Source organism: Idiotropiscis lumnitzeri, chromosome 6, assembly GCF_059441095.1.
Source record: "Idiotropiscis lumnitzeri isolate Australia: NSW breed Sydney's pygmy pipehorse chromosome 6, RoL_Ilum_1.0, whole genome shotgun sequence".
Classification (NCBI taxonomy): domain Eukaryota; kingdom Metazoa; phylum Chordata; class Actinopteri; order Syngnathiformes; family Syngnathidae; genus Idiotropiscis; species Idiotropiscis lumnitzeri.
In genome coordinates this window covers 7200576-7225277 of record NC_142396.1, presented here as the reverse complement: position 1 = coordinate 7225277, position 24702 = coordinate 7200576, and the positions used below count along the sequence as shown (strand labels likewise).

The 24702-nt window shown below is 41.9% G+C and overlaps 1 protein-coding gene across 2 annotated transcripts in view; it reads right to left on the bottom strand.

Annotated features, from left to right (window-relative positions):
- LOC148334965 (tetraspanin-18B-like) overlaps positions 1 to 24702 on the bottom strand; it is a 41948-nt gene that overhangs the window by 5348 nt on the left and 11898 nt on the right. The window contains exons 1-2 of one of the 2 annotated variants that reach the window (XM_088299397.1): positions 24129 to 24555; positions 4674 to 4756 (exon numbers count right to left, since the gene is read on the bottom strand). In XM_088299397.1, the coding sequence (XP_088155523.1) occupies positions 4674 to 4676 (3 nt within the window). In that variant the 5' untranslated portion in view covers positions 4677 to 4756; positions 24129 to 24555. Of the gene's footprint in view, positions 1 to 4673; positions 4757 to 24128; positions 24556 to 24702 lie in introns of those variants that run through there. The other variant, XM_088299398.1, reaches the window with a different exon arrangement.

Here is a 24702-nt window from a genome sequence, read left to right as displayed (position 1 = left end):
ACTTCTACAGAATGTGCATTTAATAAGAGAAGGGAAGAAAGAAGCAATTGAGAGCCAAAATAAGCATCTTAAATTGCGGTTAAGGATGTAAATAATGGCATTTAAAATGCATGTTTTGTGTCAATTCAATTTGTTTAGTTCTTATTTTATTGTTTCATTATTTGCTAGCATGCTATTCAGTTTGCTGCTGTGTCATGGTTCCACTCGTGCAGGTTTTCCGCAAGCTGTAACCTTTAGCCCACTTTTATATTTGACTTGTTCAATTGTGTGGCGAGGTTATTTTGTATTTATTGATTTTTTTAATTTTATTCATTTTTTTTATTGTGAGCTCCACGTCTTTATTCTCATCACACTCAATATTATGGATGTGTCCCATGTACAGATTGAGAGCAGCTTGAAGGCGTACTACTTACTGCGAGGAAATTGATTTAGAGCTGCAGTTAAACACCTCTTCTAAATCATAATGATATGCTCAGGTATTGATCACCTCCCGGGCGTTTCTCTGAGAGCAACCAACAGCCTCTTTGCATGAGATGGGTTTTAATTAACCCTTCTCCGTCCTAAGCTCTGCTGAAAAGCGTAATGAGGTCGCATGGGGGCTCAATTGAGATTTGCATACATTACACTCACACAAAAAGGTGTCAAGAAGGGGGGGCTTCTTTTATCCTCCCTACTTTGCACTGTCAAAGCGTGACTGTATTCATTGTGACGCGGGATGAAGGAGAGAGGAGGGGGTCATTTCAATCAGTAAAAAAAATGGGACCCTGGTTCTCTCTCCAGCTCACCCGCAATCCGGATGAGAAAAATCGGCGTAGAAAAAGGATGGACGGGTATTTGATGTTCTTACATAAGCATAGATGTTAAATCAACATGAGATGCTCAGGTTCATAGTAAATCCCAGTTTGGGGATTAGAGCAGTACACGAAATTTTGCAGCAAAATCTGTCAGTTCTTAGCTAAGGCACCATAGGATTGTGGGCTCAAGAAGCGAGCTAATATTGGCTAATTAAATCGACTGGCCAATTAATTGGGAAAAAATATAAACTGGATATTGAAATAAAGATCTCTCCAAATTTCTTACTGAATCAATAAAAAGCTGTCAACAAGTTAATTGCACCTTCAGCCATTCAGTGGAAGAGCATTTCGATTGTTTTGTCTGTCACGACACATCACTGATGACAGATACATTACTTGTATATAAATAATAATTTTCAAACCAATTAAATGAAATTGGATCTCGTCCCACAGCACACCTGATGATCTCTTGGTACACTAATTTGCTGCGGCACAGCCGTTGGGAATCAGTGCGCTAGTGTGTGCGTGATTATTATATTTTCCAAAGTAGAAATGTTCATTTAATTGTGCCGACGGCAAAGATACAAACCACGCGTGAGGACCGGGGTCAATAGCAAAGCACATGCTGAATGACGCAGTGAGCTCGCAGTCTGTTCCGCTGTCCACCAAGTGGAGGCATGTGCTACAAGCACACAATGAACACAGAAACGCTTGTGCCATGCGGCCTGGCTGTACTCAATTCGGGCATTTCCCACAGCCTCTTGTGAGGACACGCCGCTGTCGGGGCTTTCCGGATAAAATGACTTCTAACTCAATTGAAAATAAATGCTGAATGATGCCATGTGTCATGACAACAAGGGGAATGAATACGAGTCTGCACTTTGGCCTTTATTTTGATCTTTTTTCTGCAAGTTCTGCATGGCCGCTCACTATCTTCCTGTTAAGCCATATCGTCTGTAGCAGTAGATCAGAATGGCACAAGCATACAAGGACAGCAGATCTGGATGTAACATTTAAAATTAAAACCCTCAAACCAATTTTTATTGATTTTTTTTTGCTGATAAACTGAATACTGTAAACCAGGGGTGCCCATTGAGTCGATCGCGATCAACCAGTCGTTCACAATGAAGGTGTCGGTTGAGCGCATTGACATACAGAGCAGCCAATCATAGACCTGTTGCAAGCCTCACCGTGCATCCAATGACGCCACCTAGCGAAATTAGCAGTATCTATTTATTTATGATTTTATTTTGTCAGCGAGAGGAGGATTTATTTTCTTTTTTTTTTTTGCGCTCGGAGTTTCTCCGGTACCGGAGAATGACCCACGGGACGGAGGAGCCGTCCACCATCACAACCAGAAGCCGCAGCACGAGCAAACATCAAGTCCAAGTACTCGTTCCAGCGTGCCTAAGGTGCATTGGGAGGAGTACGAAAGGCTCGCGATCAGCAGCTCCCGTCCGGACTCTATTCTTGACTCATTCCATTTAGCGCAAGTCATCAGTAAAGTAAGGACAGAAAATGTCCACTAGTTCAATTGTGCAATATGGTTTCATGCAGTTATGCGAGGAACATCCATATATACTTTGCCTATAAAAAATTCTAATTGTATTCTCAAATAAATATACATGTCCTAATCTGAGCCCTGAGAAACTGTGATGTCATTTTCTGTCGACAGAGATAACAAAAAATGGCCGCCCGCTGAGATGGCTAAAAACTGATTTTGCCGTTTAACTCATATTCCACAACCCCAATATTAATCAGAATGCCATTTTTAGCTCGTGAAGGTGCATTGAACATTTTATTGCAAAGAATTATTTTGGGTAGACTTCCCCCTTTAAGGAACGACCATTCTCGACAAGTGCCGAGATCAGAGGTGGTCTGTCAGGCTCAGCTAGGTAAATTTATCAACGTGAAAAGATTTCCCAGTCTGTTGATGCTGAGTGTGGTCGGGTGGGCCACTTCAACCCGAGCACAACACATAAAAAAATTTCAAAATCGGGTCATGGGTTCCGTTTTTGTCTCAGGAAATATGAGCTTTTTAGGAATGTTCCAGTGTAACATTGCATAAAGGAAATCTAAAAAAAAAAACACTCAAACTTCCAAGTGAAGTCGATGTGTGCAAAATTTCCGTGACGTTTTCGAATACTGTCGCTTGCCCTAAAAATTCAACTTAAAGCGCGAAGACTGAACATAATTCACCAGAAGCTGTCTTTGATGTACGACAAGAATGGATGATCGTCAGATGAAGAAAAAAAAAAAGATTTGGGCCTATAAAGGCCAATTATGAGCCTGGACATGCTGCTGAGTACCGACGACACGCGAGTGTCCTCATGTCACTCAAGCCCAAAAGAGGATCACTGTCGTGTACTTAATACAATTTTGTGAATTCCATCGGGGGGTTATTTTCAGGACATGTAAGAACTATCCAGCTCGCTGTTAAAGACGCTGGTCTCCACGGCAACCTGGATCCTGTGTAAGAGTCGCCTTTGTCTGCGGTGCAGTGTTCGGCATCTCTACTTAGCACTAGTTCCTGCCGGAAAACAAAGAAGCGCCGGGTCAAATGCTTTCCGACTCATTTCCCGGTGTCGGCTGGCTAAAGGATATTTTATTTTAAAAACCGAATACATCATCCCGTACATCTGAATGAAGTTGAAGGGAAGAAAAAGAAAATGTTCAACGATCAAAATAAAGGCTTCAGGAGAGAAGATTTAAATGTGTGTCTATCTGTGTCTCTGATTAAATACAGTTTAAGAGGGACCGCACTGCAAATAATGATATAATGCAAAAAAAAAAAAAAACTTTTAATGATGAAAATTAGTTTTCATGATTCACTCCATCAAAAGGAGAAGCACAAACACCTACCAAACCCAAACCTAATTTCAAATATTTTCTGTCGATCACAATGGGCATCTAATCAGATGTTGCCACATCATCCGAAATTATTTTATCAGGTAGTAAAGAACTAAAATGTTCATGAAGGAACCTTTTGGGTGGAGGTCATGAATGTTTTCTCCCGACCATTGCCCTTTTTGCCCCTTTAAAATATTATGTCCCCATTTTCTTACTGATAGCCTTTGGATAGTCTGACTACGATGACTAAACAGAAGGAACAATAAGAGCGAAATATTCTTACCAGAAGTACTTTAGGTCAGTCTTCAGAAAAACAGCCAATGACTGATCATCTTACTTGATTGTTTACATTGCTGATCCTAGTTATATGCAAAAGCTGATTAGAGCCAGGATATCTCGGAGTGAACTACCCTTTCACCTCCCAATCTATACATGTCTGCTTCTCAGACATGCTTGGAATATTAATGGTCCAAATGTCAATGCAAATCAGAAAGCAGCAAAAGAGCAACGTTGAAATGCTGTGATGGCGACAAAAAAAAAAAAAAAAAAAAAGACGATCCGGACTTGCTTCTCGCTAGCCCTGCTCTGCTCCTTTTGATGTTATTATACAAGTAGATGACATGATCCAACAATATATCATATTTTGCAGTGGTGGGCGGGCAAGGCCTTCTCGGCAGGCCAAATATAACCAAACAAAAATCATGATCATATTTACATTAAAAGTTAATTATTATATAATGTAACAGTTATCTATCTATCTATCTATCTATCTATATATATATATATATATATATATATATATATATAATAAAAAACACTGTTAGAGTAATAAGTACATGAGATAAACGTAGTTAAAGCAAAAGGAGAGCAACGAAAAGAAAAAAAAAAAGAAAATGTCACTATTCACAAAGCTCAGCAAAACTTCTGACTTCGATTTGCTCTTGCTGTAAAAATGCCGCTCGGATAGTGGTAGTCAAGCAAGGAACCTGCGATATGCAACAAAAGCACGGTAGATATACAGCAGCGTACCATGTCTGTCTCTTGCTGCCTTGTCTTTGTTCAGGTGAAGTTGATTCCTCCTCTTGGGGATCGCTACCGCTCCTTTTCATGGACTGTGAAAGAAGCAGAGGTCGGCACCAAGTTAATGAGATAAAAGAAACGAGACAAGGAAGAAAAAAGTGACACATTTGTAGACAGCGTAGTTCATTTGAAATGCGGCCAGAATGGGAGCTTGAGAAAACAGACTAAAATTCGAGGACACTTCAAATGACAGAGAATGCATTCATAATAGATGAAGGAACTCACTCCCAACAGAAAGCTAATATGGGACTGCAATGTCGTTTTATCTCGGAGAATAATTCACCCCTGAGCCGGGAGGCAAATTTACAATTGAATATAATGTAAAAAAAAAAAAGCCTTTTAAGTGCACTAATCCCGACCGGCGCAGGTGGAAGTTTCATATCACGCCTTAAGGTCTTCTTACTTGGATAATTACAGTTATTAGAAGACCCAGGACACGTCGCTTCTGGTTTGACCTTGATGAGCGTCTGAGCTCATGCATTATTCACCACAAAGTAGTCTGCTGTACTTTCTTCACACACACTCACTTTAACTGTCACTGTACGCCAACTCTTTGCCTGAGCGTCCCTAATGAGCATAAATGCTTTAAACTTTTCCCCAAATCTAAACTGTGGTGCCACAAGTGTCTCCCAGAGATAAAATAATGATCTGGTGATGATAGTCAATTTGCCTGCTGCTTTTCCAGCCTCGTCGTGTAAAAATAGTCAGCGCCAGACGTCGCTTTCAAAGCACTGACCGACTAGTCAGCGAAAGCTTCCAACAGCTGCATGGTAGGGGTTGTCACATTAGATCAGGAGTGGGCAAACTTTTTGATTGGTGGGCCACAATGGGTTCTAAAATTTGACAGAGGGGTCGGACCAGGAGAGGTTGGATGGAGTGTTTTGGTTGGCTCACCTCATCGGAGAAAAAAAGTACATTTAATTTGAAAAGAAAATGAACAAAAGCATTACAACAAAATATCTGTGTTTGACACACCAGAGTATTTAGAGAATAAAACATTAACATGGTTTATTCATTGAATGTTTTGCAATTTTCACGGGCCGGATTAAAACGTTTAACGGGCCACATGTGGCCCCCGGGCCGTAGTTTTCCCACACCTGAATAAGATGCTGTAAGAAGCAGGTAGTGCAAACAGACTGGATGGAGAATATTTTGGCGCACGGCTTCAGCTACAACATCCTGACGATGTATAAAAATACCAGCAAACATCCGAATCACCAGGACGCTAAACCAAGCTGATTGTGGCAGCAGAGTACATAACAGTGATTACATCTAAAAAAAAAATTACAAAATTAAAAATAAGCAACCAAAGCTGGGAATGAAAATATATCCAACAAGTTGATCTATCACATTCCCAAAGCAGCATGAGGACAAAATATTAAATATTTCCCAATATTACAAAGCTCATATCCACTTGTCCAAAATAAGATGACCACCAGGACAATCTAATCAGATTTGAAGCAAGAGCAAATTCAAGTAACACGACCACAATGTTGTGCCACCAGGAATTCTGCAATTGTTGATAGTCTAGAAGTACTATCAAAGTTGTTCAACAGTCTGCAAGAATAAAACTTCTCGAAAACATCTCTTTGCGGGGACTTTGCAGTAACTTGATCATACGTTCCCGTTTGGCCCATGTTGAGATCTGACGTACTGTTAAAAAACAAAACAAAACAAACAAAAAAAAAAAACACTTGAGCAAGATCCACATAAAGACTTGCTTTGTCAAAACACCTTTATAGCTGTACAATGACAATTTCAATTTCTCTCTACCTATCCAAATCTGGGACAGTTCTAAGTGCAAACAAAACAAAACATGACTATGAATCCAATTAAACCCTCGGATATGTTGTGAGTCGCCACTGGAAACTACAACCAGAATAATTAAAACTAGGGATGGGCGAGTATTGATACCTGGTATCGGTATCAGGACGATGCCATCTTTATTTTAAGATATCAGTACTGAAAGTTAAATGATGATGTAAGGTTTATATTAATGTTTAGTGGGCATTATTAGCGTGCATTTAGCCACATTATATATGTGTATTTGCTTGACACTTCAATTAATTTTGAACAGAGATTAAATCTACAGGGGTTATCAGTTTTATTTTGGATGAATCCAAATTCAGAGTGGTTTGTGATTTATGCGAGATTTTAATTCTCTACTGTCGCGTGAATGCTCTCCATTTTGTCAGAACTAAACAAAATGTCTTTCCGTAAAAATATCAGTTTTTCAAAGAAAGTTTATGAATCAAAGTTCTAGTGGTATCAGTTGCTTGGTCCTCGTACCGGCACAGGTCCCGGGGAAAAAGAAAAAGAGGTATCGAAGATCGCTAATTAAAACCTCTAGCACAGCGTCAATGGTCAATATTATCTTTCCAAAAGTATTCATTTTTTTTAAATACATCTCTTGTATTGGATCTCGTATGATGATGCACGTGCTCATAATGATACGACTGCTCCATGTATAGCACAGTAAATCATTCCCATTTTGTGTTGGATTATGATAGTAGGTAAATGATGATCATGATGTGCATAATCCAGCTGCAAGCGCGAGGGTGGCCAAACGGCACCCTGAAGCCTGTTGTAGTGCTCGTCTCTCCCCTGCGCCTGTTTAGAGGGCCATTAGCTAGAGGAGAGCAACACTGGATAGGGTCTGCATTATTTGTTGGTTCCCATGGTAACCTTTTTCACGGGAAAGTGGAGCACCAATCGGATGGCAGCGCCTCATTGAATCAGTTATGGGGGCAAGAAGAAAGATCAGCGCAGGCGGCTGGAAAAGCACAACAATAGGACGAGCCCCTCGAGGAAGACGATAAAGGCCAAAGCGAGGAGGGCCCTGCAAAGGCTTCGTCTCCAAATGGCTTTTCTTTCAAGTGACTCCATTTCACCAACGAATCGCCTCACATCACAAGCACGGTGAGGAATTTAATCATCGAGGCAGTCCCTAATTGATTTCACTCCGGAGTTATTTCGAGCTCTGACATTACTATTGCATCACCAACATCTGGTTTATGCATAGAACAGCAACACGTTCCCCATCAGGATCTGTAGGGATATGTAGTCACATCATACAGTTCGTGTCCTAATCAAAATCATCTGATACGCTAAGTGCAATTATATGATCAAAGCCAAATGCAAATACATAACACATGAACATGCAAAATTTAAGCACTTCTTAGGCAAATGCCAGATTGTTTTTAACCTTTCCCGGCATGCCACGCCAATGGCCAATACCCTTTTATTGACCACCATTGGCCCAACATTCAAATACATTACTGTAATAGGCCTTAGTGTGCAAAAACAAGGCAGACGTTGCACACCGAATAGTTACAGCACAGCAGTTTGAACTACGCTTAAACATAGGGAAATTAAAAAGTGTACATAAATTATATATATATATATATTAGGGATGCAACGATTCATCGAAAATCGATATATCGTTTTAAACTGCCAAGTATCGAGTTCGCAATTCCACGTGAACCAGCGCCGCTCTCTCATGTCTGCTGCAAAACAACTGCATGGGCACATTGCCTCGCCTGCGTCGCACATGCGCATTAGTGGCAATCCGGGTTGTCCGTGATGCAAAACATAAGCATTGTGGCTCGTGTCGTTTCATGGCTAAACCATGTTAGCGCTAGCAAGAGAGTGCAAAAGTGGGCATATTTCATCAAATTACTCAATACAATGTTAACGTCCTTTTCATAGCAGCACGGCGGTGATGAACAAGCATCTTAAAAGGAAGCAAGTTGCGGTTAATGCTCAATTTAATTTCTAACATGGCAACATTTGTCTCGGGAAGCTAGCTGTAGGTAGCATGCTAACGTGTGCATCTGATGGAACACCACACACGCGTCCTGTAGTGGCATCATAACACATTGTTGGGTCTACTGTGGTTTGGCAGCATAAGACAATTTGGAGCTGTCAATCAACCTACAATGCATGTTTTTGGAATGTGGGAGGAAACTGGAGTGCCTGGAGAAAACCCACAGAGGCACGGGGAGAATATGCAAACTCCACACAGGAAGGCCAGATTCGAATCCTCGACCTCTGCACTATGAGGTGGCTAACCAGTCCACCACTGTTCGGGATTTAAACATTTTAGGGACAAAAGTGTTGAGACACATAACCATGAAACTTATACAAGCGTGCATTCTTGGACCTTGTTTTATACGCTGGCACACGGTCATGCTGGAACAGAAAAAGGGCCTTTCACAAGCTGGTCCCACAGAATGTGAAGTGTACAATTGTCTAAAAAATGGCATGATAAAATGAGTAAATAAGCATCTGGCAGAGATAAGTGGCGTCAGATAACCCGTGATTGACTAATTAATTTATTAGGAGGAGCATACAAGACGAGGGTTCACAAAGTGGATTTGCCAATCATTCCCAAACAGAGAAAGTTTACCGAGACGTTGTGATTGTTGGCCCACATTGTATATGTCGCAGGCAGTCCCATTGAGTCACCAATGTTTTCCCATTGTCTTCGTTAGACACATCATCCTGTCAATCCGGCAGTCGACCTCTGACATTATTGTCAGAGGTCGGGGAACAGCAAAAGAGTTGGATCTGCAACTCTTCCTCTATGGAAAGGAGGTGGACAAAATGTAGATGGTGCGAAAAGGAAGTTCATTTTCCCAACATGTGACCTCAACTCCAGTCTTTTGCATAAAAGCAATAATTACAAACACTAAATGTTTAATTTTTTATGTAATTTCAAGCAATACTAAAAAACAGGGGGAAGTGTCAGCTCTTCTCCATAATCTCCAGTGACCGCCTGACACCGTTTTAGATACATTATGCTCTCATTAGAGGAATAAAGAGGGCACACGCTAGCAGCCATATATCTTGAGAACACTTACGTTAACAAGACCGATGATGATGACCAATCATCGCCCTTCCCTGGAGGGAGTCAACTACCGGGGATAAAGATAAAGCGACACGCTATAGAAACAATTATAGCTCACTGTTAAGTCTATGGACACAGTTTAATTGAGTTTATTACTCCTTCCTGTGTCAGATGGGTGCTGTGGTGGTTCCACAAGGGACAAAAGTAAAAAAACAAACAAACAAACCCCCGAAAAAAAAAAAAAAGAGTACACGTCTCGATTAAAGTACCCGAGAACCTCAATTAAACAAGGCCAGACCCATTAGATCCCAGATTCAACAGCCGGTCAATTATGGCCAAAATAATCGGTCAATATTAGTCCAATGTTTTTATCTTTCTGACAATTTAAAGCAGTCATACACAAGTATCCTTAAATATATATAATGACATTTGTTGATAAGCAAGAAATGCTTTGGTGAGCGATGCAAATTGTGAAAAAAAAAAACATTAAAATAATTTCATTTTTTTTTGTTTTAATATTTGGCCAATTAATCGGTAACCTGTTGGGGGTTTTTTTGCCGCAAATCAGCATAGGCCTTAAAAAAAAAATCCATATCGGTCAGGCCCCAGAAAACAGTACACAAAACGCCCCTTCTAAAGTCCCTACTAAGTCTATTTGTTCCAGTGTTGGCCATAATTGGCCGCAACTCGACACAAGGCCAGTAAACGTCAATGTGGTGTGATCAATAGACAGAGACTGGTCGCATGTTTCCAGTTTGTGCTGCTCTTGTCATAACAAACAGACTCACAGTAGACGAGAGCAGACAAAAACGTGTTAGCAGTGGCCATGTTTCCAGAAAAGGCAATGGAATGCATGGACATTAGCTTAGCATCGCTGTCACCACCTGGCTCATTCATCCAGGAAATTTCCCATTGAGATTAAAAAAAAATCGCTTTTTTAAGGGAGTCCTGGCCAAGAGGTAGCACAAATACAAACATAAACACATTTTTTGTTCAAAACTCTTAAGTTTGGATTTAAAAGTCTTTCAAGACATTTCACATCAGTTAGTTTGCAGCCTTTTTGTTTTTAGGCAAATTCCGTCACGGACAATCGGCTCGAACAGACAACTCCTTTCCCCTATCAGTTTAAAATGTTCCACTGCAGGATATTTTAAGTACCACTCAAATTAGCTGTGAAAAAAAAAACGTCTCAATGGGAACAAGACTCACCGACAAACAACAATGGAGTAGAATGAAGATTTCTTCCATCTACCTTCTTTCTGCATCGAACATTTGAATGCATTTTACTTTAATGAGGACAGTGAGAAAGTGGACTGCTGCAGCAAAGGTGAGTCAATTTGGATCACAGCAACAAAGTTTGCTAACTTCAGCGGTCCGAGTGTTTATCGTCTTTCTAGGACCTTCCTGTAAAACTTAGCAAAACACCTGCAACTTTCACGGAGTCCCCCAAACGTTAGCCTCTCATCTGAGAGGAGCCAGGGGCCTGAGGAGGGAAGGAAAACTATACACTGACGCTGAGTAATTAAAGAGAAAAGACCTGTCAAATTGGGGAAGAGGGGGGAGGGGGTTCAGGCTGAAGGCCGGTGTAGGATCAGCGAGAGGGACAGGAAAGGTTGCGAATACTGCAAGCGGTGGGCCCGTGGGACGCAATTACGAGCGAGGCTTTTTAGTGAGGGTTACAAAAACACCGCAAAGATACCAGCAGTGCAGCCTTGCAAACCAAGGTAAGAGTTCATTCTTGCATACCCAGAGGGGGTGGGGAGTGTAAACTCCCCAACAGTTTGTTCACGGACTTCCTCCGCTCGCAGCCCTGCCAGCCGACGTGCAGCCACACAACAACTATTTCCATTAGCCTCGCAAAGCTCAAGACTCAGGCAGGTTCACTGCATAATGACGTGAGCAGATCATCTTCCCTCAGGATGTTTCCACTGCCAGTGGGGAGAAAATAACGCGGCAGTTGTGTAGTGCTTTGAAATAAGGTGACTCATAGTAATTGTTTTTGTCCTAATACTGATTATTATCTTGTAGCTAAAGGGAGAAAGCAAAACATTGTGCTCTCAGAAAGATAGAGTGCAGACAACCACGATAATGTCCAAAACATGTTCTTAATTCATTCATTTGCCGCCCAAGTAAAATAAATGTAATGAAAATAACATTTGACATTAAAAAAGTTAGTCACTGTCAAAAAGTAGTCAATAAGTCAAACTAAGAGAATTCATCTGGAAACCTTTCCTTGGCATTATTTCTAATAAAAAAAAAAAAAATCAAAATCTAATATTTTTTTGAAAGCAAGAGTGGACGCTCAAGTTTTTTCCATGATGAAAATAAACATCAGAGTTGGGTATCGTCAGTGCGTCACTAAGTTCCAGGCAGAATCTCAGTCCGTCCCCCTTCGGCGACGACCAATTGGCGTCGAGAACATAACATCCACGTCACACGCAAATCATGCACAAGCAGACACGCAGCCAAATAAAGAAAAAAATACCAAACCATCTCGTAAAGCAGCGAACGCTGTCCTCTGCCGGTCGGCGTTATGATATTGTACCCTATTATATATTTTTCTACACTTGTTGTAATTTATTCGTAATACTCCATAGTGTGAGCTACAGGAATCTGCGATACCGACAGCTGAGTTCAAGCCAGTTATTCACACACATGATCAACACTATCTAGTCAAAAGATGTCTAATCTGATCATAAATACAACGCACTGTGCAGAAAAGGTCCAAGTACAAGAATGTAACAGCACAAACAAGATGAATCTCTTGTGTGCAGAGAAATATTGCTTTGTGCTTTCTGCAATGGGGGGTGGGCCGTTAGGGGGGGGTGGCACAGGAGCAGAGAGCAGGTGTCCCACTGGGTTACGAGAGCCACAAGTTTCACATCTGGATCATTTCCTCAACCCAGAGGGGGCTACAGTCTGCCACCTCCTCATAAAGCAAAACAAACCAGAACATTTATGTCAGCTTGTTTGTGGTGTTGATGGTGAGAGCGGGGAACAAAGTGCGACAAATTCACTACATCAGTCCAAATGAGTCACAAGCATCGTCAAATACGTCACCTGGCCCAGCAAAGCAAGTCACACTGACCCGTATTTCCAAAATTAGGTTTCGGCATAATCAAAACGAGATTTAGCTCACGACTTTGACCCAACTAGCTTAGTGTCGCCGTAGGCACGCAGCTAGAAAGTTTTGCGTCATATTTGTGGTAATCTATTGTATATGTGTTTTAATTTGTGTTCTAATTTCCCGCTAATTTATATCACACCAAATGGAAAGCGCTTTATTACGCTGTTGTGAAATGCGCTACATAAATAAAGTTGTATTATATTGCAATAATGTAATGAGTACGGTATTTTCCGGACTATAAGCTGCTACTTTTTTCCTAGATTTTGAACCATGCGGCTAATACAACAGTGCGGCTTTTCTGTGGATTTTTCTTTCACCAGTAGGGGGCGCTCTATAATTCAGAAAATACGCTAACTAAATCTCTCTTGGGTCTGTTCTGTTTAAATAGCAAAGTTGTTGACGTGTTAAAAGGCACTGTTTTAAGAATCTGTACCTACGACAATATTTTTCAATTTAGGAAATTGCGGCTTGTATATCTATTTTATTTTATTTTATTTTTTTTTAATGTTGCTGATGCACCTTATAGTCTGGGAAATATTGTAATAGTGGTGACATGAGTAGTGTAGATCATGATGGTTGATATAATTAGAAATCTAAGTTCATTCATGAGTGGACAACAAGAAAGGAAAGATGCAAGTACATTGTAAGAACTTATACGAACCGGTCTGTGGCGGAAAAAGGTTGGGAACCATTGCTCTAAACCTTGAGTAATGTGATGCTCCCCCCCCAAAAAATGAAATTCAATTACAATGCTTTCTACACAGCCTTTTTCAAAATGAAGTGCATCCTGGACAAAGAGCTAAAAGATGTTCTATGACGAGATATCACGGGCATATGAGAGTCCGTCCCAGGAGAAAGCCACGATGGAAAGAAATGCGGTTGGACATTTTCCATAGTACAAAGTTGCGAAAATGCAGTGCATCAGGCGGGCAGGGAGAGCCGCCAATTGCTGGAGACGTCAGGAGAAATCATGCTTGGCTCGACATAAAAAGCACTCAAAGAAATTAGATCTCATCTGCTGATCTTTGGAGCGTATTAGTCGGATGTAAACAGGGAGCAGCAACTGTGAGAACCTCGACTGGCCCTCGGCTTGAAAAAGATGACATCAAACGGCACCAAATGAAACAAGACTGATATTTAGGCGTCTAAATAAAAACTACGGAGTGGGAATTTGGTCTTGGGAATCTGGAGGGGATATAAGGTTAACTGGCCAGACTGAGACACTCTCGTGGAGATTCCCCTGCCTCCGGGCCCGAGCTGTGGGAAAGGGACTTCATGCAATTACATCACATTGATTTACGTGAGAGACTGCATAAAGATAGGGAAGAGGATGGAAACGGAGCCGCTTGGACGCCATCCAGGATCTTGTCCCCGAAGAAACACGAGTCGATAGGAGTTTGCGCCGCAAAACATGATGGATCGGTGACAATCGGGTCACGATGGATTCGGTCGGAGAAACCCCTCACGAGGCAGCACGGACGCAAAAAAAATGATTCCATTTGGATGGACAGCAGCCGTAATCGGAACGAAAATGAACAACCGTTGATAACACATCGCGAATAGTAATATCGCATCCTCTCGGGGAGGTGATGACAAGTGTCGTGCTTGAGCAGACGCCGAGTATTAACCGGAGTTCGTGATGAAATTAGGAGCAAAGCACCCGACCGCAGCAGCTGTAAATAAACAGCACATTTGACGAGTGCAGCAGGACCGCAGGACTGACCACAGACGGGTTATTTATGATAAAATGCATTACTGCTCCGATGCTTATTTAACTCATTCATTACCAGCCGAGTAAAAAACCTTTGACGTCATAATCCGTCAATGGCATTGAATGAGTTAACCGTTCACAGGTTTCTGGTGTGCCAAAAAAAGCTAACATTACTTCCATTATGTGGGAAATCCAAATGCGGCATTCCTGTAAAGGGAAATGTGAGGTAGGGGAACTGCCACTTGTGATATGCATTTATTTATTTTTTTAAATGTATTTATTGATAACAAAAGGTCCCCGAAACAGAGTAAATACAAGTGTACGACTGATTAGCAAACAAGCGAAGGAGATGGAAAACAATAATTGCAATAAAATGCTCCGCGGACAATCCGAAGCAGATACGATGAAATGGTTTTGATTTTTAACTTTCACAACTCTCCATCTGTCTGCAATCTGTCAAACTTCTTGGTGGAACAACAGACCTGAGGCAGACGCCAAAGGCAACAGAACAAATATGTACACACACAGAGAGCCAGCGAATCATCTGAAGAGGTTTCCTGAAAGCTTGCACTCTGGACTGCAGGGGGATGGGGGACGTGCGCTAGATGTGGTGAATGTAAAGAAAGCTTCGTTGAAAAAAAAAAAAAAAGGAGAACATCTGTTCCTTGTTTGAAAAAAAAAAAGTCAGTCCAATTCCAAACTGCCTGCAGAGATAAGCAAATGTGCTTTTGGATCACAACATCTCCTCATTGTTTCAGTTCTGCTTTGTTTTAGTGAGGCGAGACCCGGATCATGCCCGGCAAACTACAAAGATCGTATTTATTTGATAAACAATTAATTGAATCTGTGTCAATTAATGATAAAAATGAGAATTTGGTTGCTTGAAAATAATGATCAAATTTTCTCGCTAATTTTTAATCGTCACAAGATTCTCATCCCATTTTGACACGATGATGTGATTATGCCCACACTGGCTTGATGTTGATCCAGAAACTGCCACATAGGAGGTTAAAAATAGAAATCCGCTATTTTGGACCACGTCGTCGAAATCGAGCTGAGGTTACTGCTGCCAGCTCAGTGTCATCATGAAAGGTAATCTTAGCCCATTTTTGTATCCGCCTCTTGGAACGATGCCTGAGCAGTTCAAAAGGTGCTGAAAACGAACGAGGATGACTTTGCAGCAGCCTCCTCGTCCTCAACCGGGACAAACGACAAATAATTGGAAGACATCCACGGTCACCCGAGAGCATCCATCCTTCCAAAAACAAATTACACAGTCAGGACACTTCCTCCATCTCACCTAAAAATAAAACATTTTGCTTTCCGCTGATAAACGCACGAGTACATCAAGATGACTTGAAGCGCATCAAAGGGTTAAACACTGGCTCGCTTTCCGCTGCGGAACGTTCTCATTTGCCTAAGCTTCAAAGACAGTAAGGTACAGTGTGCAAAGCAGTGAAAGAAAAAAAAAAATCTAATGTGTCTTGTGTTTTGCTATGATAAATATGAAAGACATTTTGCAGTAACAAGCTTAGAGTCTTGCTCCTGCCTTTCAGGAAAATTCAGCCTTTTCACAATTCCAATTCCACAGGCTTTATGAAATGCACGCACACACACACACAATGACCGACGGCTCGCTCAGAGGACGGTCCTTGTTTTAGTGCAGTGACCCATGAATGTTGTCTTGACTGGCAAGCTTTTAAAGCAGCACTACGTTGAAATTTTCATAAAGAAATATGAAAAAATGATGAGGCGGTGGGGGGCTTGGGCTTTGAAAGTCAATTGTTTCCCCCTTTGAGGACGATGACAACTAAAAGTCGACGGCATGTATGTTTGGTCTGCCGTCGAAAACTGTGCTGAGTCATTAAAGGATGGCTTCAAATATATACGATGGAGGCAACAGTTAGGCAACAAGTTTGGCTCCAAAGATTAAAAGCACATTTGGTCTAATGATGTGGATGGTCATGGGCAGAATGAGGAGTGGGGGGGGGGGACAATCTTTTAACAGCCACTGCTTAAAGAGTCCGTCATTGAGTTGCTTCGCTTGTTTCCACAAAGTGCGTAAAGGCGCAACAGAAGTAGAACAGTCCAAGCCACAAACTGCTCTACAATGGGGATGACGGTATGGGGGGATTTTTGATGAATATTTGAAAATAATATTTTTCCTGTGGCAGAGCAGTTTTAAGTTGAACTAACAACGTTCACCACTAGATGGAGCACATCGCTCAAGAGTGCATCGAACCCTAAGACTGTACTTCTGCGTCAGAGCAGAAGAGAGAGCATCCCGGCCAAAAGGTTCTAGAAAATTGTGTCTTTCAAGGAAAACAGGAAGCAAATTGCATGTTCACCGAAATTAAACCCATCTGCCTCGTTTGCTGAGAGACGCTATCAGCCATGAAAGATTAACTCACCACTACAAAACCAATATCAAACTAAACAACTGTGATTTTTTTTTTTTTTTTTTTTCCAGAAGAACCGTTGACAGTTTGTTTGAGGTGTATGAGGAGTTACTAGACTTGTGTCCTCCAAAAACATCCACATATTCAACACCGAAGAGTGTTACAAGTGTGGAAGGTGGCTTCATTGGACAAAAAAAGCGTTTGTGATGGCTGGAGCAGCCGCAATGAGGCAAAGAGGACCTATTGGGAACAAAGGGAAAATTGTGGATCCCTCTCTTGTTTAAATTGCTCTTCCCTTCACTAAAACAGTTCCATAAAGCCACCATTTCCTACGTGGAAAAAAAATAAATCAGAAGTCAACCAGTGTCGTGGAATGAATTGTGATCAACCTCAGTGTGGTTCCAATACATCACAGGAGTAAGACAAAGCACAAGGGAGTTTCTATGCAAACTCACCAATATCGACCTTTGCATCGTTAGTTCCTATTTCTCGTTCCATTTTCTTCAACAAGGTGGGAGAAAAGAACAAGTTGCTCGCTTGCAGGCTTGCGAGCCACACAGGAGCGAGCTCATTAGTTGGCCTTTGCACAAACACACCACAGGGATCATTATTGGATCATGCTGTGGATTTCTGTCAAAATCAAACCCCGATCGTCTGCCTTGATGTTGTGGCTGCTGACAAAGAACCCGTATTATATTTGAGGTGAGTCTCTTCCTGTTGGGAGGCACTGGCACATTGCCGGAATCTCATCGGAGCTGCAGGAAGTTGCACCATAGACGTGCATGTGGGCGACAAAGGGGGCACAAAGCAGCAAGGCTGGCCAGGGATATTAATATTGTAATAATTCTTTTCACCCATGTACTTGAAAAAAAAAATCTATATTCCAATAAACAATATCATATTTATCATATTAGATCCATTAAAGTCCAAAATGGACGTTCTCTCAACCGACGTCACGTACTCGAGGTTTTTATGGTTATCACAGACTGGATGGAAAGGCAGCGTGTCATTAGCAGACTGGGTTGAAAAGCCATATTATGCCCAAAATAAATCTCTCCGAGGTACTCTGTAATTCCGTCAGGCTGCAAACGCAGTCCTAGCAAACAAGTTTGTGTCACACATACCGACAAACAGAGCACGCATGTGGCCATAGATCACGGCGCAATCAGCACCTCTCATTGATTAATGAGCTACCGCTCACTTCAAACACACGACAATTGTGTGTAAAATGCCAAATGAATATCCTCTGAATTACAGCAACAGTGAAAAGACGTGACGTGTATCCAATCCAATCGTTACACTTTAAAGTGAACGTTCCTTGAATCGCATCGCGCCCCAAGCATCTAGATACGTATCAAATTGTCTCCTTTGGGGGGAGATGCGCACCCGAAGCAGCTTTAATCTGCCATTCCGGTCATTTGCGATGAAGAAACTACAGAGTACACAGCAATTGGAACGAAAAGACGCAAGTGGTATGGAAGCTGCTGGGAATGAGAAAAAAGACCAGAAACCGGGAGAGAGTTTCTCATTTCGGGAAAGAAATGCCTGAGTCAGGAAAGGAGAGAGGCATCATGGGCCAGTGAGTCACGGGGAGAGACTGAAAAAACATACTCAGGCCTCGCAGTATCATCGATAGAAATGTCTGACAACCAGAAACAAAGACGGTGCTGCAACAACTGAAAGAAACCAGGAGTGCGTTTCGGTATTCCCCGAATATGAAAAGAGACATTTTCCATTCTGCAACTGCGCTCTCAGGATTTCAGCTGACTCTTTCGTGATCCAATTTGCCTGTTCGTAAACTGGCTTCAATCCGCAACATAACTGTCATGATTATAAGGATGCTCTCTCACTAATGCAATAAAGCAAACTGGAGAGCAACTAACAACAAAACGCCCGACAATTTTTGTTTTTGAAGAAAAAAAAAATTGTAGTGGACTTTTACACTCGAAGGTTTTGTTGGGTGATTTGTTCAAATTTAATTCCAAGTACGTGTGTATATTCTTGTTGCAACGCTTTCGACTCAGCCAAGCAGTGCGCATCGTTTCGCTTCAATTGCTTCGAGACACAATTAAATTGACAGAAATCTTAAAGGGGAAGTCCACCCGAATTCTTGACAAGAGTATGTTCTATGCAATTCGAACTAATATTGTGTTTAATAGGAATTAAGCAGTAAAATCTCACTTCGGTCAACCGAAAATGACATCACAGTTCCTCAGGGCTGAGGTAACGACCAATCACAGCTCACCTGATTTCTGAAGTTAAACCGTGATTGGTCGTTATCTGAGTCCTGAGCAAGTGATGACGTTTTCAGTTGACAGAAGTGACAAAATGGCAACCCCCTGGGCTGGCTAAAATTTTCATCAGAATGCCATGTTTCGACTAGCGAAGGCGGATAGAACATTTTATTGGAATTCATTTTGGGGGGTTGACTTCCCCTTTCAATGATGAATTAATAAATAGCAGAATTAGAATGTAGATATTTATATAATGAATTAGCCACTGTCCTTGGCTAAACAAAACCAACATACAGGTACTCTAAAAACAGTATTTGATTAAAACAAAACCAACCCAAGAAAGTGGGTCAAATTGGCCCAATTAGTGGACTGCTCCGTTTTTGACCCAAATGGGTTATTTTCTACCCCAAAGCGTTTTGAGAGTATTCCAGGTTGCAAACAGCAGTGAGTGTTCCCTCGGCGGTGTGATTCGATGAACTTTTACCGAGCGTCCTTTTTGTCGGCAGGCCAGCCATATGTGGTGCAGCACAGTTACGTGACGTGAACTAACGCAAGATCCCGTTGTTCATATGACAGTTCCTTTCCCTCTGATGGATGTCAGAGGACTAATCTCACGTTGGCACTGTATCAGTGCCAGATGCAGAGGCCACACTAAGCCTCCATCTGAGCTCGAGATCAGAAGGAAGGAGGAGTAGTATCGCTACTCTCTCTTCAGTGATGACCAAGTCAACAGCCACTATCGCCTTTAACACTACTTTTAATTTGTTTGGCCACTCAAAAAACTGAGTTTGGTGGAAATATGAGCCTGTGGGATTGCAAGATAGAGGCGTTTTCCACAGCCTGAGGTGAGGGCCTCTTCTGGAGAATTTGCTATCTGCAAGGGCCAGCTTGTCCACGGCCTACTTTCTACCTCATTACCTGCTAAGCTTGGCCATTATTGAAGGAAATAAAGCAAAGGCAAGATAAGCCAAAAAGAATTTGGAGGTCGAGGCCCAAACAGGAGACCTGTTTCCTTGTGATAAAGAGGAAGCGGCAGCAGCGAGGCCGCTTAGTTTCCTGCTTTGTGTCTGCCAGCTGCCCTCGGCTGAGGTCATCCCACACTTCCTGGTTCAGATGCTTACACGCAAGGGGACAATCACGCAGCATTGTGTCAATTTCCTTGGATTATGCAGCTCTCGGTGTCACAAAAAGGGAGTTAACTAGTTCAGTTAGGAGCACTTACTACTTCGGCACACCTATACCGAAAATGATTCAAACAATAAATGTTCACCTTTGTGTGGCTTACAAGAATGTGCAATTTTTTAAAGCTGGCGCAGCTGAAAGTCACAACAACTCCGCATAACAATCATTCAAATAAGGTTGCTATGGGTCCGGTACGACATCTGCAATCGGTACTCACCCCTCACGATTTAAAAGCTTAATATTTCATATGCTGCGATCTTCAGTTATCAAAACAGCCGGCAGCCGTCTGTCAAGAACGTTCTTACGGTCATTAAATGTCTTTCATGCCCGCAATGGAAATTTCACTTTTCAGAGAGAAAATTATTTCTGCCAGCCGCAAAGCAAATTTCATTTACTCATGTCTGCGGACAACAAAGAAGCTGAAGCCATTACTGGCTGTGGCCTGTGTCTCGCGCACATTAAATGAAGGGTCCTCCAGCAATCGAGAAAAGCAATTTTCTCATTTAGCCAATAGATACTCCATTTAGGACCACGCTCTCTGCGGGCGAGCGGCTGATGCAGGCGAGGGCGAGCTCAGCGTGACGGCCCGCCTGCCGTACGACTCGAAAACCTGTGCGCCGTGCCAGGGCGCAGGCACGCAATGGCGACTAATAGGACGAAAGAACAATAGATGACTTCATACACGAGAGGCTGATGCATGTGGCGAAATCAGTGATCAGGTGACTTGCCAAGTCTGCAAAATGATTAGCAAGCAAATCTGACAAAATTAAAAAAAAAAAAAAATCATTTCAGTCCCGTTCGTGAGGATGATACACAGAACCGACCCTCTCAGCACGCTGAATACAACATTAACACTTTCCGGCGATGGCAGTCAAGCACTTCCCTCACCATGTGTTTGTTTTCACGCCGAGTGACTTTCCACACTTGTGCTCGGGAATATGTGAGTGAGAGCAACACATTGTCAAAGGGACCATTAAAAAGGCTCCCACCAGGTGTTCTGTGTCGGCGTGTAGGTGGAACAAATACCAACAACTTGTTTAAAAAAATACTTATATTCTCTTATTCCCGTTGCTCTCTGATTTATTACATGCAAGTTGTAACTTTGCAAATTTTTCAGGATGAAATGTCGATGTTCTTGCAAGGTTCCACTGTAGCTAATTTCTCTCTTTGCACGCTACAGCCAAAGTATCGTTGCAGCTCTCTGTGTTTCTTCATATAAATGACAATGCAGCTTTACAAATGCCATTCTTTGTATTTGGACAGCACAACTCGTGTGAATCAAGCTCATGAGAAGAAAAAAATAAATATATAATAAAAAAAAAAAAAAGCTCCAGGCAGAGCTTATTCATCTGCGTTGGCGGCTGCTCCAGGAGCATCAATCCGGCGACTTCTTTCGCATTTTCTTTCTGACACCGCAAATGTTCTAGTGAACAAACACGCCTCTGTATGCAGCCGTCGAGTTTCTTTCTCTACGCTGACACCACGGTTGTCTCCCTGTCACTTGCGACGGGCTCCACCACAGAGACACAAAGTCGCAGCAGTAAAGCAAATTAGTGCATTAATTGTGACAGGAACCAGTTGGTCCAATCTGTTGAGCCCTGTTATGATGGTTGCATTCACGCACAGCCACACACACACACACAAACACACGGCATTCTACACCCTTAGAAACATGATAGCATTGTCCGAATTATGAGGACATGGGCTGTGTCCTCGTAATTCAAATTGTCCTTGCGGTGTTGCGTGTATTCAGGTCAAATGTCCCTGCAATGAATAAAAACAAACGCATGGCAGATACACACAAACTCACACACACCTGGACACTGGTTTGTGTTAATGGTTCCCATGGTGCTAATCTCCTTGGGTGAAATGCGATCCTATTTCCAGCTGTTACCGCAACTTACTGGAGAAGAAACATTTTGACTGCGATTCTGCAACATTTCAATCATTGAAGATCTTACGAACACTTTCACAACCTTGCCAATAATAAATAGTTAAATGAATCGCTCTTTGATCACGTGATTTCAAATTATTATCTTTGCAAATGGATGGAATTTGCCATTGCTTTGTGCAGGCCAGTCAATGCACGCAGCCGCAAGCGTTAAGCTGAAGCCTCCAGAAATGTAAACACACGTCCAAGCGACGTAAACCATAACGACTACGACTGAACTGATTTGTAGCCTTAAAGTTCCCCCAATGCGTTTATCACTCCCTCGGGTCTCGCGTTGCTGCTTTTGTTGCGGCTATTTCAATAAACATTTAGCTCCATCTCCAAAAACAATCGCTTTGGCGTCAGTACATAAGAGGACTAAAGTGCCTTTGGGAAATAAAAACAGCATTTCATCATTGCATCATTGAGAACAAGACGTGCTGACAAACAACAACTTCTTCACATTTTGCTGTTGGAAAAAAATGGAGATATAATTGTCCAAAGTGGCCACTAAGGTCATTATGAATCTTCTCGACCAATAAACAACCGGCAGTGGTTTCCATCCTTGACACAGAATTCGCTCAACATGCTTGGATCCCTCGAATGACCAGATACAAGAAGTAGTCCCTTGTAGGATTTGCTTTCGCCAGAGGAAACATACACGAGAGCCGTGAGTATCGCTCACGTTCCACAATTTCGGAAGGAATCACCGGTTGTTTTCCATCACTTAGACAAAAAGTAGCTTTAAAGAGTTTATCAGAATTGCAGCTGTGGGGGATCAGAAGGATGTCATGATTTTTTGGGGGGCGCAGGGGGTGTGTATAATGCTTCCCTGATGGATGTGAAGTGACACTTATGCCATTGCCCTCCAGCTAAGCCAGAGCATCACAATCATGCATGTGATGACCCCAAAGATGTCAGCAGACAGCATTGGTCAGACCGGAGCCCGTGGGAAGGATGCCAGCTTGGGGGTGGGGACGGACGGACGGACCAACACACATCCGCAATTCTACATCACAAAATAACAAAAGCCAAGACAAATACTTTACCTTTACAATGATAATCGTGCTTAGTTTTGACCAACACTACCAGCGACACGTTAAACGAACGGTATGTTGTGGTTGTAGTTTGAGAATTTTTCGAGAGCTGCTTGTAATATTTTTGGCACTTTGCCTAATTGACGTATTCAAATTAGGAACATCTTGCAGAACAGTTCTAGCACTGCAAACTAAAACCACAAGAATAGTATGGGGCACCGATTAATGATTATTTGAATAATCGATAAATATTCGGTTTAATTTTGTCAAATAATCAATTAATCAGATTGTTAAAAAAAATGTTACATTTCTTCATAATGAAAACCTGACATTTCAAATTAACAGTGGACAAAATATTAAAATAAATTATTTACAAAACAGTTAATGTTTTAGTTCATCGCATGCCACAAATTTACAAAAAAAAATTGATAATGTTTTCCAAAGTAAAAGCCGAAGTTTTATTTTGATTCAACATAAAGATAAAAATTAGCTCGCTTTCATGGAGGACTATAAAAATCAGATGCTACTGACTGACAAGATGGACAATTTCAATCAATTTGACAATCGATAAATTGTTGATCAATTAACGCATTGTAGAATCAATAAACTAAAAAAAATATTGACTTTACAAGGACAGAATATGTCACACAGCTCTTGAATTTTTGTGGTTGGCTGGTTCATTAAGTACATTTACTTTTGTACCAAGACAGATTTAATTCAAAGCCAGTCTTTTAACAGGTGAGCGTCAGACGAAACTAAAAAAAAAAATGCCCCTTCGATTTACTCAAAAACAATATCCCCAACAAGGCAAACGCACGTTGCGAGTGAATTCGCCCTCACACAGTCCACAAGAAGCACTTTCAAAAGAAGAATTTGACATTTACAGCAACTGCACAAGTTGAGAGTCACTTTACGATACAAAATACATTTCTTACCTTGGAGCCAAAACGTTGAGCTGTGAATCGCGTTCTCGGCTAAAAAAAAATAAATAAATAAAAATCACACAACAAACAGCCTCCTCGTCGCTGGTTGAGATATCGACTAAGTAAAGTAAAAGGCGATGTAAGTTGAAACGTCCAACGGAGGGCTCAAGACTATTGAAATCCACGCCGCGAGATTCGTCGCAGACACGCCAAGAAGCAGCAGCAGCAGCAACGGCGTGGGGAAGCCAAGTGTCGCTATGCAAAGTGGAGCGTGAAGTCACCGCGAAGCAGAGAGCCAGAGAGGATCATCCAGCACGCCCGAGCCTCTCCGACACAGTCCCCGCCCCTAGGGCCACCTTCCTCGACTCAGGGGGAGAGGAAGACCTACAGCCACCGGACACTTCCTTGGGTTCGCTTCAAAACTCTAATCGCATCCAGCAGCTTGTACGTAAGAGCCCGATCAGGAACTCTGCCCATTTGCAGTAAGTGTACTAACAACTAGTGTCTACTAGGACGTCTGCCTCATAGGTGAGGGGTTCTGGGTTCGAAAACTTGCAACTATGGTTAATTTATTTTCATAAAAATA